Source organism: Monodon monoceros, unplaced genomic scaffold, assembly GCF_005190385.1.
Source record: "Monodon monoceros isolate NGI ecotype Baffin Bay Population unplaced genomic scaffold, NGI_Narwhal_1 Super_Scaffold_3, whole genome shotgun sequence".
Lineage (NCBI taxonomy): Eukaryota > Metazoa > Chordata > Mammalia > Artiodactyla > Monodontidae > Monodon > Monodon monoceros.
In genome coordinates this window covers 22,522,176-22,536,586 of record NW_021703780.1, presented here as the reverse complement: position 1 = coordinate 22,536,586, position 14,411 = coordinate 22,522,176, and the positions used below count along the sequence as shown (strand labels likewise).

At 42.6% G+C, this 14,411-nt stretch overlaps 4 protein-coding genes across 4 annotated transcripts in view; 2 read left to right on the top strand and 2 right to left on the bottom strand.

Annotated features, from left to right (window-relative positions):
- The window catches only part of LOC114907338 (zinc finger protein 850-like), a 347,786-nt gene that overhangs the window by 105,495 nt on the left and 227,880 nt on the right, over positions 1 to 14,411 (bottom strand).
- LOC114907321 (histone H2B type 2-E-like) lies at positions 6,595 to 7,016 on the bottom strand. The gene has a single exon (XM_029242839.1). The coding sequence runs from the start codon at positions 7,014 to 7,016 to the stop codon at positions 6,636 to 6,638; it is 381 nt and encodes a 126-aa protein (XP_029098672.1). The 3' UTR covers positions 6,595 to 6,635.
- LOC114907308 (histone H2A type 1) lies at positions 7,251 to 7,720 on the top strand. The gene has a single exon (XM_029242823.1). It carries the CDS (start codon positions 7,328 to 7,330, stop codon positions 7,718 to 7,720), a length of 393 nt encoding a protein of 130 aa, XP_029098656.1. The 5' UTR covers positions 7,251 to 7,327.
- On the top strand, positions 8,782 to 9,192 carry LOC114907304 (histone H3.1). The gene has a single exon (XM_029242818.1). The coding sequence runs from the start codon at positions 8,782 to 8,784 to the stop codon at positions 9,190 to 9,192; it is 411 nt and encodes a 136-aa protein (XP_029098651.1).

Below are 14,411 nucleotides of genomic sequence, written 5' to 3'. Positions count from 1 at the left end.
CATTCACTATTTTCTTCTGGGTTCTATTTAAGAAATAATTTTTCAGTCTGTTCTTGGATATTGTAACCATAGACTGAGCATCTTCTCACAGTGGCAAATTCATGCTTACCTAGAATTTCTTATTGACATGCATAAAAATGAAAAGAGAAGAGCTCTATTATGATAGTGTCGACGAAAAATTAAATCAGCCGATCTCAGAAAGAAATGGAAAACTTTCTTCAAGCCAAATTGAGGATTATAACCAGGGAACAGCCTCTCAGAAAGCTCCAAGAACTGTTCCGCCCATTAGAAGTCAAAACACAGTTATATAAATTTTTTGAGACAGAGGGCTGTACATCAAACGACGTATTATTGACAGTTTACACAATTCAGATCTGCAAGTACAAAGTTGTGGGTTATCATGGCTCCTTACAAGATCAAGAAGGAAGGTTTTCTTTTAAGGAGTTGTCTTGTTGGTGATAGGAGAATGTTGTTCTTTAAGGTTGAGGCCAGTATTTCTGCTGATGGGAGTGGTTTGGTGGATGCATCATGCAGACACACAATGCACAGTGGAGGGGGGATGGGGAGGGGGAGGGAGGTGGGGGCGGGGGCGCGGGGAGAGGAGCCCAAACGGCAGAGAAAATTTTTTATGTTTAAATTTTTCTTGTCTTGCCATAAAACGTGAATTTTATTTCACAATAGTCATTTTATTGTGGGGCCGGGCCTCCAAGCACACTCTCTGTGTATAGCACAGCTCCCACAAAAAGCATTTTGCGAGATTGAAACAAAGTTTGTCATCTGTTACATTTGTTAGCAGTAGCTTCAAGTGACCTGGAAGAAGGAGACATTTTTAGAAACAGATTATTTCTGCTGGAAGAGAGACTTCAGAGATCACTTTTAGTTCAGGAACAGACCAGGAAGATGAGACCGTCCAGTAAATTACACAGAATGTGGTAGCAGTGGCAGCAGGGCTGGGTGGTGGATAAAACTCAAGCCTTCTGATTCCGCAAAGTGTTATTCTTCAATTACAGTCTTCACTTCATAGCTTTGGATGCCGACTATAGAGATTTCCAAATCTCAGAATTTCCTAGAGAGGCCTAGAAACTGCTTGTGTGAGGCAATAATCCGCTGGCTGAGAGTTGAGTGTCTATTCAATAAGGTTTGGAGGAAGAAAATGGGACTGGGACCAGTTTACCTTTGTCCCCCTCCTTCCTGTCCACACTCATCACCTGGAATCATTTGCATTTTATTAATTACCTACAACTTACATTCTATCTCTGAGTTGTAAAATAGCCTAATCGCTCAAAGGCAATCAAAGATGCACACCTCCATAGATCATATAATCCTGGAGGCTCAGCCACCTGGCCCCACCCCCCCGGGCACCACTGAAAGGACTCCCTGGGAGCTGTCGACTGAAAAAAAATGCACAACCTAAAAGTTGAGAATTATGTTTTATTCCGTGGACCTGCTGAGGACTTAAGCCCAGGTTGCAGCCTCTCAGATAGCTTTGAGGGACTGCTGTGAAGAGGTAAGGGAGTAGCCAAGATATATAGGAGTTCAAACAAACAAACACCTGGTGGTCTAGCATCAAAATAGCACTGCTAATTAAAGAAAACCAGACATCACAAGTTAATGAATTTAGCGCGTTTTTATGTGTGGGAAGATGCAAGAGTCTGGGCTCATTGAAATCATTCCTTTGATATGTATCTTAACTACCTAGGGCCAGTATCCTGCTTTTCTCCATCCTGAAGCCCCTCAGGGTGCACAGTCAGTGCGTGGCAGTGGCTGATGGCCTGATGGCTGCGGTAAAAATCCTTCGTTTACTGATATGGCAGGTGACAATTTTTGTCCACAGATCCCATTCACACACTTCCAAGTTTGGTAACTTATTCTGACAACTCATACACATTCTGTTAATAATCTTCCTTTCCCCTTTTACTTCTCCGATGCCAAGTTTTCATTCTCAGGCCTGCTTTTATTGCTATACTGACCAGTGGAATTCCAGGATCTAGCCTTGAAAACACAGTTTTTAGTGCTGGAGAGAGGAACAGATCCTGTAGGGCTTCCTAAAACGGCTATTTCTGATGATGTTCAAAGACATTGACCTCAGAGATTGTTACTATGACCCACGTTACTACGAAGTAACATTTAAATTGTAAAAGTCTGTAAGTGATTGTCTTTCGCAAAGAAAATGTCTTGCCCTAGTAATAAGCTGCTAATTGGCAGCTCCTTTTTTCCTCAAGATCTTTATCTTTGTTAATCAGAAGAAGACAGTTGGTTTTTCCTACTTCTCCCATATGCGTGGAAATAAAGTAAAAAAATAGTAAAAGAAATCAGTGATTCACTAGAGAGCTGATTTCAACAGAATTTGAGTCTGTGCCTCATGTAAATAGAGGAAACAAGGAGCTAAAGAAGAGAGAGGGTCAAGCTGGGTTCAGGGAACAAGGGTGGGCCATTTACAGAAGGCAGTGGAACCAGGAAGGGAAGAGGTGGAGCTTCCGCTAAGATCCTTACCGCCTCTACCTTCCCCTTTCATTTTATTCATTGTAAGACAGGAGAAATAAGAACAGTTACTAAAAAAAATTAAAAAAGGAGAAAAATTTGAAAGGAACAAAGAAAAATAGGTAGAGGAGAATACATCACAGTAAGACAAATATAACATAATTAGAAAAGAATGAGTTTATTTATTAACTATTTAATCTACAATAAACTATTCCAAACAACTTTCACCACTTTTACCTCATTGTTGGTAGGGAGCTGAAATTTTTTTATTATTTGTTTAGTTCACTTTTTTATCCATTTACTTAAATTGCCAAAAAAAAAAAAAAAAGCTGTTGAATGCCTGCTGTGTGTGTGACCCTCTGCTCTGTCTAGAGCTGCCAAGTGCGAAACAGATTCTTTTCAGTTGAGGATTTAGGAGGATAGGGAGATCCAGGCATTTGATCTGGGTTTTGGTGGTATGGAGAGTATACTGGACAGCTTGACATGGACACAGAAATCTCTGTTAACGTCCAGAGTTCTCCAGCTGTGGGATTAAGGTTTTCAGGAAGCTTTCAGGTATTTTTTGTTTAGTCCACACTATTATACATTTTTTATTAGTTGTGATGAAATAAAATTCATATTTTATGGCAAGACAAGAAAATTTTAAACATAAAATTTTTCTTTGCCTATTTGGGCCTCCTCCCTCCCCTTTAGTGTGTGTTGTACATCTGTATTAACCAGATCTCCCTAGGAGATAACATTCCTTATTAATCTCATCAGGGTCACTATTCCTTAGGAGATAACCTTCCGTTGTAATCTCATAAGGGGCCATGATGGCCCTGACCCACTACTTGATTTGTATGCATAGATCTGGATTGTGTAAACTGTCAATAACACATCATTGTATGTACAGGTCTCAGTCTCAAAAACTTAACTGTGCTTTGATCTTTAACGGGTGGAACAGTTCTCAGAACTTTCTGAGAGACTGTTCCTGGGTTATCAGCCACAATTTGGCTTGAATAAAAGTTTCCATTTCTTTCTTAGATTGACCGATTAATTTTTTTGTTGACAATTGCCAATTTGGAAAATTTGAAGTATTCCTTATTAAAATGCAAATCCTCTTGAAAAAATTGAAAGACTCACTGACCCTGAGCCTGCAGCCCCACGAGGCAAGTCAAGTGAAATCATAGTGTATAGGCTCTGTAGCCTTCAGTTTTCTGCAGTTCCCACTGGTCCCCTTAGTTTCCAAGTGTGAGGTGGCATTTATCAACATCCTTGTGCTGTGGTTGTTCGCAGGGTAGTATTAAGAGAACAGTGAAATATGCTACTAAAACTGGGAAGGTGAAATACAGTGTCAGAAGTCTTTGTACTTCAAGAAAAATAGCAAAGAGCACCTTGTAGCCAGTTTTGCTTTTATCTACTAGGCCCCCATGAGCTTTTGACTTTTAACCTCTGGTTTAGGGTATATCACAACTGTCTCTTTAGCTGCAGTTAAAGCTAAATGTAAACATTTTATGAAAGACAATTTGGAATAGAAAGTTGGGATCAAAGCATGGAAAAAATGGCCTAAATGCTGTTATGGACCCAATCGTGTTCCCTCAAAATTCCTTTGTTTTGAGCCCTAACCCCAAAGTAACTATATTTGGAGATAGGGCCTTTAAAGAGGTAATTAAGGTTAAATGAGATCATTAGGGTAGGGTCCTAATCCGAAAGCCCTGGTATCTTTATAAGAAAAGGAAATGACTCCAGGGGTGCAGACACACAGAAAAAAAGAGTATGTGAGGACACAGCAAGACAGCCAGCTGCAAGCCAAGGAGGGAAACCAGTCCTGCCAACACCTTAACCTTGGACTTCTAGCCTCCAGAACTGTGAGAAAATAAATTTTTGTTGTTTAAGACACCCAGTGTGTGGTGTTTTGTTGTGGCAGTGCTAGCAAACTAATACAAGCATTTTAATAGGATGTTTGTTTGGACTTAGGCAGTAGAAACTGTCAAAGCAGGACTAAGAGACAGAAACGTTTGGAAAGGAAAAAAAAAGTCTACCTGCAAAGAGGTCAAGAGTCAGACTTTGAGGAAAACACACACACACACACACACACACACAAGTATTTAAAATGGCGTGTGTTGGAGGGGGGAGCTGCAAAATGACTGAGGTTACCACGTGCACACTGGCCTGTTCATGGTGGAAAAATTGCAACTCACATGGTAATTATTATCCTGACAAGTCCTGACACATCTTCACAGAGCAGTCTAGCAAAAATCAGGGTATCATTGTTCTGTCAGGTGTTTAGGTTTACAGAAAACATTCAAGTATTTTTTAGTTTGAGGACCAGAACTAGGATGAGCAGGACCCTATTATTTTTTATTTATTTTAGGGTGCATAATATTTTGATTTCTTTTTTTAAATTTTATTCCTTTTTATTTCCACAGCTCTGACCAGAGCACAAAACAATACCTCTCTCCCTCTCTCACATGCGCACAAGTGATTCTTGAAGTGACTAACAAATCCGGCGGTTAAAGGGAGACAGAAATGATCACTCTACTCATCCTAACTCACTGTTAGTAAAAAGTTGAAGTTAGGAAGCATTTCAGTTGGATCTGGAAAACACGACGCCTTGGATCGGTCCTTCTGTTTTCTTGCCACAAGATGGCAGAAGAGGGCAATACTTCTTATTTCACCCACTCTGAAGGTAATTATCCCTCTGATCTCTTAAAAGTGGAAGAAAAAAATCTCGGAAAAAGCAAAAAATAGAAAGAGGGGATGAATATGATGCTGATGAGTTCAGGATGAAATTAGGGGACTGCTCTCCACCAAGTAGGGTAGCTTGTCGGTGGGTTTTGTCGCCAACTCCCAAGACCTAATGACAGGGGCGCAGGGACTGGAACAAGAATCTCATCTTAGAGGAGTGAATGACAAACCCGTATATTTTGCAGACCCATTGACCTGTTGGCATGAATTCCTGGAGGCTTGTTGTCTGTGACAGGGACAAGACTGTTCGTCTGACATAGGGTCTATACCTACAACTTTAAGGAAAGTGACAATAGGGAAAGACAGGAAATGTTACAGCCTGGAGGGGGGATGTGGTAGTAGGGGCTTATTTTGCTGTTAATGGGGGAAAAAAAGATTTACAGTAGCAGTCATTTACTGGTGAGAGGGGATGACAGGGTAGAGGAAAATGTTAATGCTTCCAACTGCAAAAAAAAATAATTTAGGCATTGTTGAAAGGTGCAGGGGAGGGGGGAATTGAAGGACTTTCGATCATGCCTTGAGACTCCATTCCCTAATATTCCTAGTTAGCCCATGCGTTAAGTAAATACGCCCTTCTCTTAAATACTGAGTTCTCTGACTTCTATCGCGGGATTTTAAATCGTGGACTCTAAAGTCACTGCCAGATAACTACTCCCCCGGCCTAGCGAGTCCTGGCATATCTCCTTCCGGCACATCGATTAAACATTGGAAGAACGCGGCTTTCCCAAATTGCTGGGTTCCTTGTTCAACCTTTTCTCCTTAAGGAACGTCCCTGACCTTTAATATTCCCGTTGCACTTTGACATAAATCACTTCAACTCACCCTAAGATCTCCGTAGGATAGACAGGTCTAATGTTACCGTACCCATTCTGTGGTGGATGAGAGATAGACACCGAGAGGTTAATTTCGCCCAGGATCCGACTGCAGAACACAGTACCGTTAACTGTCAGCTTTATGGCTCTTGGCTCCAGAGCCCGGTGCATTTCCGCAGATAAAGCAAGTCATCCTTTTACTTTCGAGAAAATCTCTTCAAAACGCACAACCCTGATGGCAGACTATCTGGCCAATTGCAGCCCACGGCGGGCTTTTCAAATAGTGCTTCTGCCCAATCAGAGACGGGGAGCGTTCCTTGCGTTGAAAAAGTGTAAACAAAAGCGAAATTTTGGCTATTGCAGCTGAAGGCAAAACTGAAAATCTTTTTCAAAGGACGCCAAAGAATCCACACTAAATTTGCATGACACTGCATAAATGCGTATACTAGAATGTTTACGGAGGGCTTTTTAAGTTTTTACCCCGTTTTCCGCTCCCAAACCAACCCCCTACTCTCCCGAGAGAAACTAGACTACAGGCAAGTGCACCAGCTATTTCTCTGAAAGTGTAGGTGGCTCTGAAAAGAGCCTTTGGGTCATGTGTGGCAGCGGGCTGGCTCACTTGGAGCTGGTGTACTTGGTGACGGCCTTAGTGCCCTCGGACACGGCGTGCTTGGCCAGCTCCCCGGGCAGCAGCAGGCGCACGGCCGTCTGGATCTCCCTGGAGGTGATGGTCGAACGCTTGTTGTAATGCGCCAGGCGCGACGACTCGCCCGCGATGCGCTCGAAAATGTCGTTGACAAACGAGTTCATGATGCCCATGGCCTTGGACGAGATGCCGGTGTCCGGGTGGACCTGCTTCAGCACTTTGTACACGTAGATAGAGTAGCTCTCCTTGCGGCTGCGCTTGCGCTTCTTGCCATCTTTCTTCTGTGCCTTGGTCACCGCTTTCTTGGACCCCTTCTTCGGAGCCGGGGCGGATTTAGCCGACTCAGGCATGATGAAAAAAATTACAAGATTCCCGAGAAGCAGAGAGAATAGTGAAACGGTCGAGTCCATTTTATTTACAAATCCATATGCAAATAAGGTTTAGTAAAGTTCTTCGTCGGATTGGCGAATATTAGTGATGACGTTTTTCAATATTGTCTAATCAGAACACGCATTATTAGGAACTGCATTTGTCTTGTTTAAAATGGGACAGCAACTCTGGCCAATGGAATAGCTTCTTTTTCGCGCGCAGCTGCGGTTATAAGTTGTGGGTTTTTCTTTCTCTTTAGTCTTTTTTGGCGTAGGTGCATAAGCTTTGCACTATGTCTGGACGTGGTAAGCAAGGCGGCAAAGCTCGCGCCAAGGCCAAGACTCGCTCCTCGCGGGCCGGGCTCCAGTTTCCCGTAGGCCGAGTGCACCGCCTGCTCCGCAAAGGCAACTACGCCGAGCGGGTCGGGGCCGGCGCGCCGGTGTATCTGGCCGCGGTACTGGAGTACCTGACGGCCGAGATCCTGGAGCTGGCGGGCAACGCGGCCCGCGACAATAAGAAGACGCGCATCATCCCGCGCCACCTGCAGCTGGCCATCCGTAACGACGAGGAGCTCAACAAGCTGCTGGGCAAAGTCACCATCGCTCAGGGCGGCGTCCTGCCCAACATCCAGGCGGTGCTGCTGCCCAAGAAGACCGAGAGCCACCACAAGGCCAAGGGCAAGTAAGGTCTGAATTAATACTCCAATCTCTAAGAATAAAGGCTCTTTTCAGAGCCACCCACAACTTATGTGGAAGAACTGAACACTGTCCTGAAACCTATTATGTAGTCCTATTGACTTGACCGAGCATGCGTTAACTCATCTGGTAAAAACTAGTTTGCAGTTTATTCTTGTAAAACCATGAAAGCGGCCGCATTTATTGTCCCCTCCCCAGGAACACATTTCCGGTGATTATTTGTTCCAGCAAATGTTAAATATTAAACCAATTTTGTCTTGTTTCTGGGTCTTTATCGTTAAAACCCGATGGTCCATTAGTAAAAACTGCCCCTACTCGAAAGCTCCTTTCAGAGCTACCCCTATTTACAGGAAAACACCTAATCACTGATCAATGTAAATGTATCATTACTCCAGGCCTGCTAAGTACACAGTTTACATATTAAAGTCCAATCAGCCATTTGATTGCATCAAAATCAATTAATGAAGTCATAGTCATTTACTAGTATTTAGTCAAGCACACATCAAGCTCCCCCTACCCCACACCACGCTGGGCAAAGTTCTGTGTTCAGGAGGCTGGTGTGCCAGAGTCTATTCTGAAACTTTATTTTAGGTCTTGGTACACTCATTAAAAATAGATCCTGATGCAATTATGAAATGTAACTACTATTTAGAGAGACTAACAAATACATTATTTTGCTGTAATTTTCCCCTACATTATCTGAAAAGGAAAAAAGTCTCCAATGAAAAAGTGCATTTCTTTTAGGACAGTTTAGGCGCTGACTTCCACAAATTCTGAACCAGACTCCTTTTTTACTGGAGTCTTAACGTTTTGGTCGAAAACCATAAACTCAGGATGGAGTACGACCATAATTCTTTCCTGCGAAAATAGAAATCACAAAATAGTATGGACAACAAAACCTTTTCAGAGGCGGTAAAAACCAAATGAGGATTGAATTAAAAGCCAATCAGGTTACTCCCGCAAAGTTCTGGCCAATCAGGATCGGATCATCTGTATAAAGTCTGGTCCTGGAAGTGCTCAGTTGCTTCTCTCGCGGTATTAGCACAGAAGCATGGCTAGGACCAAGCAGACAGCTCGCAAGTCCACCGGCGGCAAGGCGCCACGTAAGCAGCTGGCCACCAAAGCGGCCCGCAAGAGCGCGCCGGCTACGGGCGGCGTGAAGAAGCCGCACCGCTACCGGCCCGGCACGGTGGCTTTGCGCGAGATCCGCCGCTACCAGAAGTCCACGGAGCTGCTGATCCGCAAGCTACCGTTCCAGCGCCTGGTGCGCGAGATCGCGCAGGACTTCAAGACTGATCTGCGCTTCCAGAGTTCGGCCGTGATGGCGCTGCAGGAGGCGTGCGAGGCCTACCTGGTGGGGCTCTTCGAGGACACCAACTTGTGTGCCATCCACGCCAAGCGTGTCACTATTATGCCCAAGGACATCCAGCTTGCGCGCCGCATCCGCGGGGAGAGAGCATAAACTGTCCTTTCTAATCCGCCTTGGGCGCATTTGCTTCCTTCCAAAGGCTCTTTTAAGAGCCACTTCAGTTCTCATTGAGAGTAGCTGTTATACTAGGATGGGCATTTAGAAAGTGGGGGAGAAGGGTTTCTTTCAGGAACTACATATTTGTCATGCAAAATAGGTATACAGAATACTTGCCAAGGCTACACATGCCCTGTTCATTTTGTTAGCTATCTAAAAGGACTTGCTGAACAGCAGCTTATAAGGGCAACAGTGTCTCCAGCAATAAGGTCACCTGGACCCTGAGTAATCAAAGATTTCACTAGAAGGAATCAGTCAACAAAAGAACTCTCAACCAAGTAAACTGAGATTCAGAGCATAAATACTAGCCAGTTCCTCCACTTCGGATATAGTCGGGGTGCGGAGTTCTGGCTGACTGTCTGTGATGTATTGGCAGTGCATGGAAGGACAAGCACTTTGCATGCCCTAATCAATTATTGATTTAAACTGTTCAGGGTCCCAGGAGGGGCAGAGTACATCTCTATTAAGCCAGACAATGTTGGTGGTTTGCCCGGGATCTAACGATAGTGGTTAGACTTCTAATGTACTAATTCAGTTTCTTTTATACAACTCCAAAAGGAAAGAAAATCTGGCTGAAGCTACAGGGTGTTCAAACTAAGCATTTTTGTTCTCATGAGAATTGCATTTCTAGCTGTTTAGTAGTACCACCTGGTAACCCTACGGGATAAAGCTCTGAACTGTTTACTCTCCTTCACACCCATTCCAAGATTTGATACTGTAAAATTAACAAATTAACTGTTTTTTGTTTGACAGCTTTCAGGAGCCTCCTAATGCAGATGTGCACGAGGAGCAATCCATAGGTACCGTGCATGCCATCAACATCTGGTGACTTCCCTGAGGCAGAAGCCACAGTGAGCCCGTTTGGGACAGTAATACCCCCCACACCACGTGTGGACTTCCCCGTGTCTCCTTATCCCTTACATGAGGTCACACTTACAAGTATGAAATACTAGCTCCAGAAGCGTAGTCTCCCAACTCTGTGTGAACCTGTTTTAAAAGTCGAATTTTGCCCCTTTTTTCTCACCATATACATATAAGGCCAAAGATTTTTTCGTGTTCACTGTTGTTTCTCCAGAATAGAAAAAGCCTGACACAGGCAGGTGCTCATTAAACTCTAGTTGAATGAATGTATTGCTGATAAGCAACCTTGTAGACACAAGATAGCCTCAGTCACTGAGTGCTTCCCACCTTCTGCATTACACATTTCATCACAGATTCTTTTTGAATTCTATGGGGAGTAGATATAATACTGATGACAACAATTATATAAAGCTTTATAGTTTCCAAAGTATTTTCACATGTCTTTTCATATGTGAACTTGGTAATAGCTCCCCGGGTTTAGATGAGGCACATATTAATCCTTCACTAGCTCTAGAAAAGTCTGTCTTTTCTAAAGGTAGCCAAGTATTGGGAGGACAAAGCCAGGAAATCTGTTTGGGATTCTTTCAACAAACCCTGAAAGGGGACGAGATCTGGGTAAGCCTCCAATGACTGTAGGAAAATAAAGGAGGAGAAATCGTTTAAAAAAAAAAAAAGAAAGAAAGAACTGGGCAGAAAAGCCTGATTTCTTTTAAGTGGAAAGGCAGAAGTTCTCCTCAGCAAGGACATCTGCTGGGATTTGGGAGTCTTTTGAGATCTGAACTTAAGATCTCAGAAGTGTACTATGGGTCAATGAGGACATGTTCTATTTGAAGCCTAAATTTGATTGTAGAAAAGGTGGTTTTAGGAAATATCCAAAAATTCTTTGATAATCTTCCCTTCAAAAAATGGAAACTAGGGAATTCCCTGGCGGTCCAGTGATTAGGAGTCCACACTTTCACTGATGAGGGTGTGGGTTCGATCCCTGGTTGGGGAAATAAGATCCCGCAAGCCGCGCAGCGCGGCCAAGAAAAAACAAAAAGGAACCTAATTCTTCTCCCCTTGAATGTGAGCTGGATTTAGAGACTGGTGTGGCATAAAGCCAAAGTGACAATGAGTACTTTGGAGACTAAGTCATAAAAGGTGCTGTGTTTCCTGCTTGCTCTCTCTCAGGTCATTTGCTGGGGGTGGGGTGGGGGAGCCCCAGCCGCCATGTTGAGAAGATATTCAGGCAGCCCTGTGGAGACGCCGGCACGATAAGAAGCTGATGCATTCTCCAACAGTCAGTGGGCAACTACCAACAGCCGTGTGAGTGAGCCATCTCAGGCCCAGTCAAACCTCATGTAACTGCAGCCTCTGCTGACAGCTTGATTTTTCACTTCTTGGGAGATCCTGAACCTGAACCACCCAACTAAACTACTCTCTAATTCCTGACCTTCAGAAACTGTGTGAGATAATACATTTGTTGTTTTAAGCTACTAACTTTTCTGGTAATTCACTACACAATAATAAATAACAGATGCAAGAGAAAAAACAAGAAGAGTTAGGAGTTATCTGACAGACTTCACTGGTCTAATACAAGGGAATAAATAAAATATAGTGGGCACATAAAAAGAAATTCTCTCTTTCTTCTGAGATCAAGAAACAAATAAATGGCAAAAATAAGAGCTGAACCCAAGAATCAGTCCATACCTGGGCACACCTGCGCCAGGATCGCCAACAGCATTTTCTAGCTTTATTTTAAAAAACAACCACCACCAACAACAAACAAACAAGCAAATCCAGAATAACCACCAAAACCAAAGGCAAAAAATCTGAGTACTATTTTAAAGCATGACTTGCAGAGTACCAGTGTCTTAGTCTGCTCAGGCTGCTGTAACAGAATACCATAGACTAGGTGTCTTATAAACAATAGAAATGTATTTCTCACAGTTCCGGAGACTGGGAAGTCCAAGATCAAGGTGCTGTCAGATTCAGTGTCTGGTAAGAGCCTACTTCCTAATTCATAGATGGCTATTTTCTCAGTGTGGAAGAGACAATGATGTCTCTTTTATAGAGGCACTAATTGCAATCATGAGGGCCCTCCACTTATGACCTAAGCACCTCCCAATAACCCTACTTCCAAATACCCAATACCCTCACATTAGAGATTAGTTTTCAATATATGAATTCTGGGGGAACAGAAACATTCAGTCTATTGAAACCAGTCTGTTTTTAAAGATTAGAAGCTTAGGAACTGTGTTCTTAGCCTCTGTCCCTGTTGTAAACCCAAGAGGGCGAGGCAGTAGAGGACCCCTACCCCAAAGGACCCACACCTTCATTTTGATTCTTGTTTTCTCAGTATCCAACCCTGCAGATGCTAGTAAGTTGAAGTGAATGAAAGGGAATCAGAGTTTCTGGCAGCTACTGTTTGATATATTTCAGGCATGATAACTAGCTAAATTAGGAGACACTTAGAAGGGACTATAAAGACCACGGTATTATAAAATTTTGGAAACAAGGTAGGACATTATACAAAACAAGGAGGGAGTGTTAGGCTTGAAAAGCTGTGTATATTAGAGAATACATTTAGGTTTTGAGAGAGTTTCAGGAGAAAGTAAGGGGTTTCTTAAAGGTTTTTTGCAAATTAAGGTTCTGACTTGGTAAAAGACCAATCTATGTGAAGAAATAAGACTGTATGGAATGGAAGGAAATATTTGAGAGGTTAAGTTCATGGAGTTGAAAAGGCTCCAAATGGCTAGTGGTGTTTTGGATTAGTGTGTGTGTGTGTTTTGGGACAGGAGAAATGAGAATTAGGAAAGGTACTAGTTACTAGTCAGTAAACTAATTTTGAACGAAGAACAATTAAAGAACAATAAAAGAGAAAAAAATTAAAAACAAAAAAGAAAAGCAAGAGATATAAACACAATCTACCAGCTAATTCCAAAGGTTTAACCAAAACAGAGAAAACAAAATCAAGTGTCAAGAAAATAAACGTGTGGCACATCAAATTGAAAATACAGTAATAATGAAAAGGATTGAGCCCAACACTTGGAACTAAGAACATTAAGAATTGTCAACCAGACAAGTGTGAATCAGTAGCAACCCTCAGAACATTGGAAAGGCAAGTATACCTACCTCATTTATTCATCTGATTGAAGGGGAAAGGAATTCTATGGACTGTAAAGCATTGCCAACATTTCTCTCAGAAAAGAATGCTCTCCTAATGTGAGAAACAAACAAACAACTCCTAAATATTTATCCCAATTATTCAACAAGAATTTATCAGGCAATATCATTATTTGCTGAGAAAGACAAAAAGGAAGCATTTGAACAGTACTTAATTTAAATAACATTCTCAAACTCAACTTTTAATTGAATTATATTTGATTTACAATTTTATGTAAGTTTCAGGTGTACAAGGTGATTCAAATATACCTATATATCTATGTACATACAGATATCTATCTTTTTCAGATTCTTTTCCATTATAGGTTATTAAAAGACTCAAACTTTTTAAGCTGAGAAATCTGCAGTTTGTTTCCTCCATGAAGGTGGGAGAAGAGACTTAACAAATTATTTTAACAAAGAGAATCACACCTTTGGGACACATAGATGTGAATATAAATATTTCCAGGGCAAAGCATTGGCAAGGCAACTGTATTTGTAAATTAAAGGCATGGAGTTTTTGGGTGCACTTGATTTCTCAGTTCAACAAAGGAGAGAAGCGAGGTGGGGGAGGGGGCAGGGCAGTAATCCCTGAGAGGCATTTTTACTTGTTCATGGACTCACCAAAGGAAACTACAGGTAAAAGATTACCTTCCTCAAACAGCTTCCTGAAGTGTTTCTAAGTGAGATGAAGAAAATTTGAAAAAGCCAGTACTACCCCCCAAAATGTGGCAGCCAGTGAGGGAAGGGAAAGTAAGGTGATAGGATGAGTAAGGAAAAGGGGAGAGCACCGACGCTGAGAACGACAAAAAACCCCACCTGGAAGCTATCTATAATCAGGCGGCCAGCCACGAGGTTTCACAAAAGCTCCCAAATGCCTACAATCATCGCTCTTGAGATGCGCCATTCATTCCAGCAGCCACAAGTCGCTAAGAGATGGCAGAAAACAAAACAAAACAAAACAAAACGGACAGCAAGGCCTGACCAAACCAAAAGAAAAGTCTTCCAGGGGCGGGCGAGCGCAACACAATGTAGAAATTAGGCTGAGGGATTTTCATTAGGCGCCGGTTCTGACCAAGTAGTTTAAGCACCGCCCTTTCCAGTTTGCTGAAAACGTGGGCGGGGCTTCGGGTCTGGAACCTCCCTGAAGA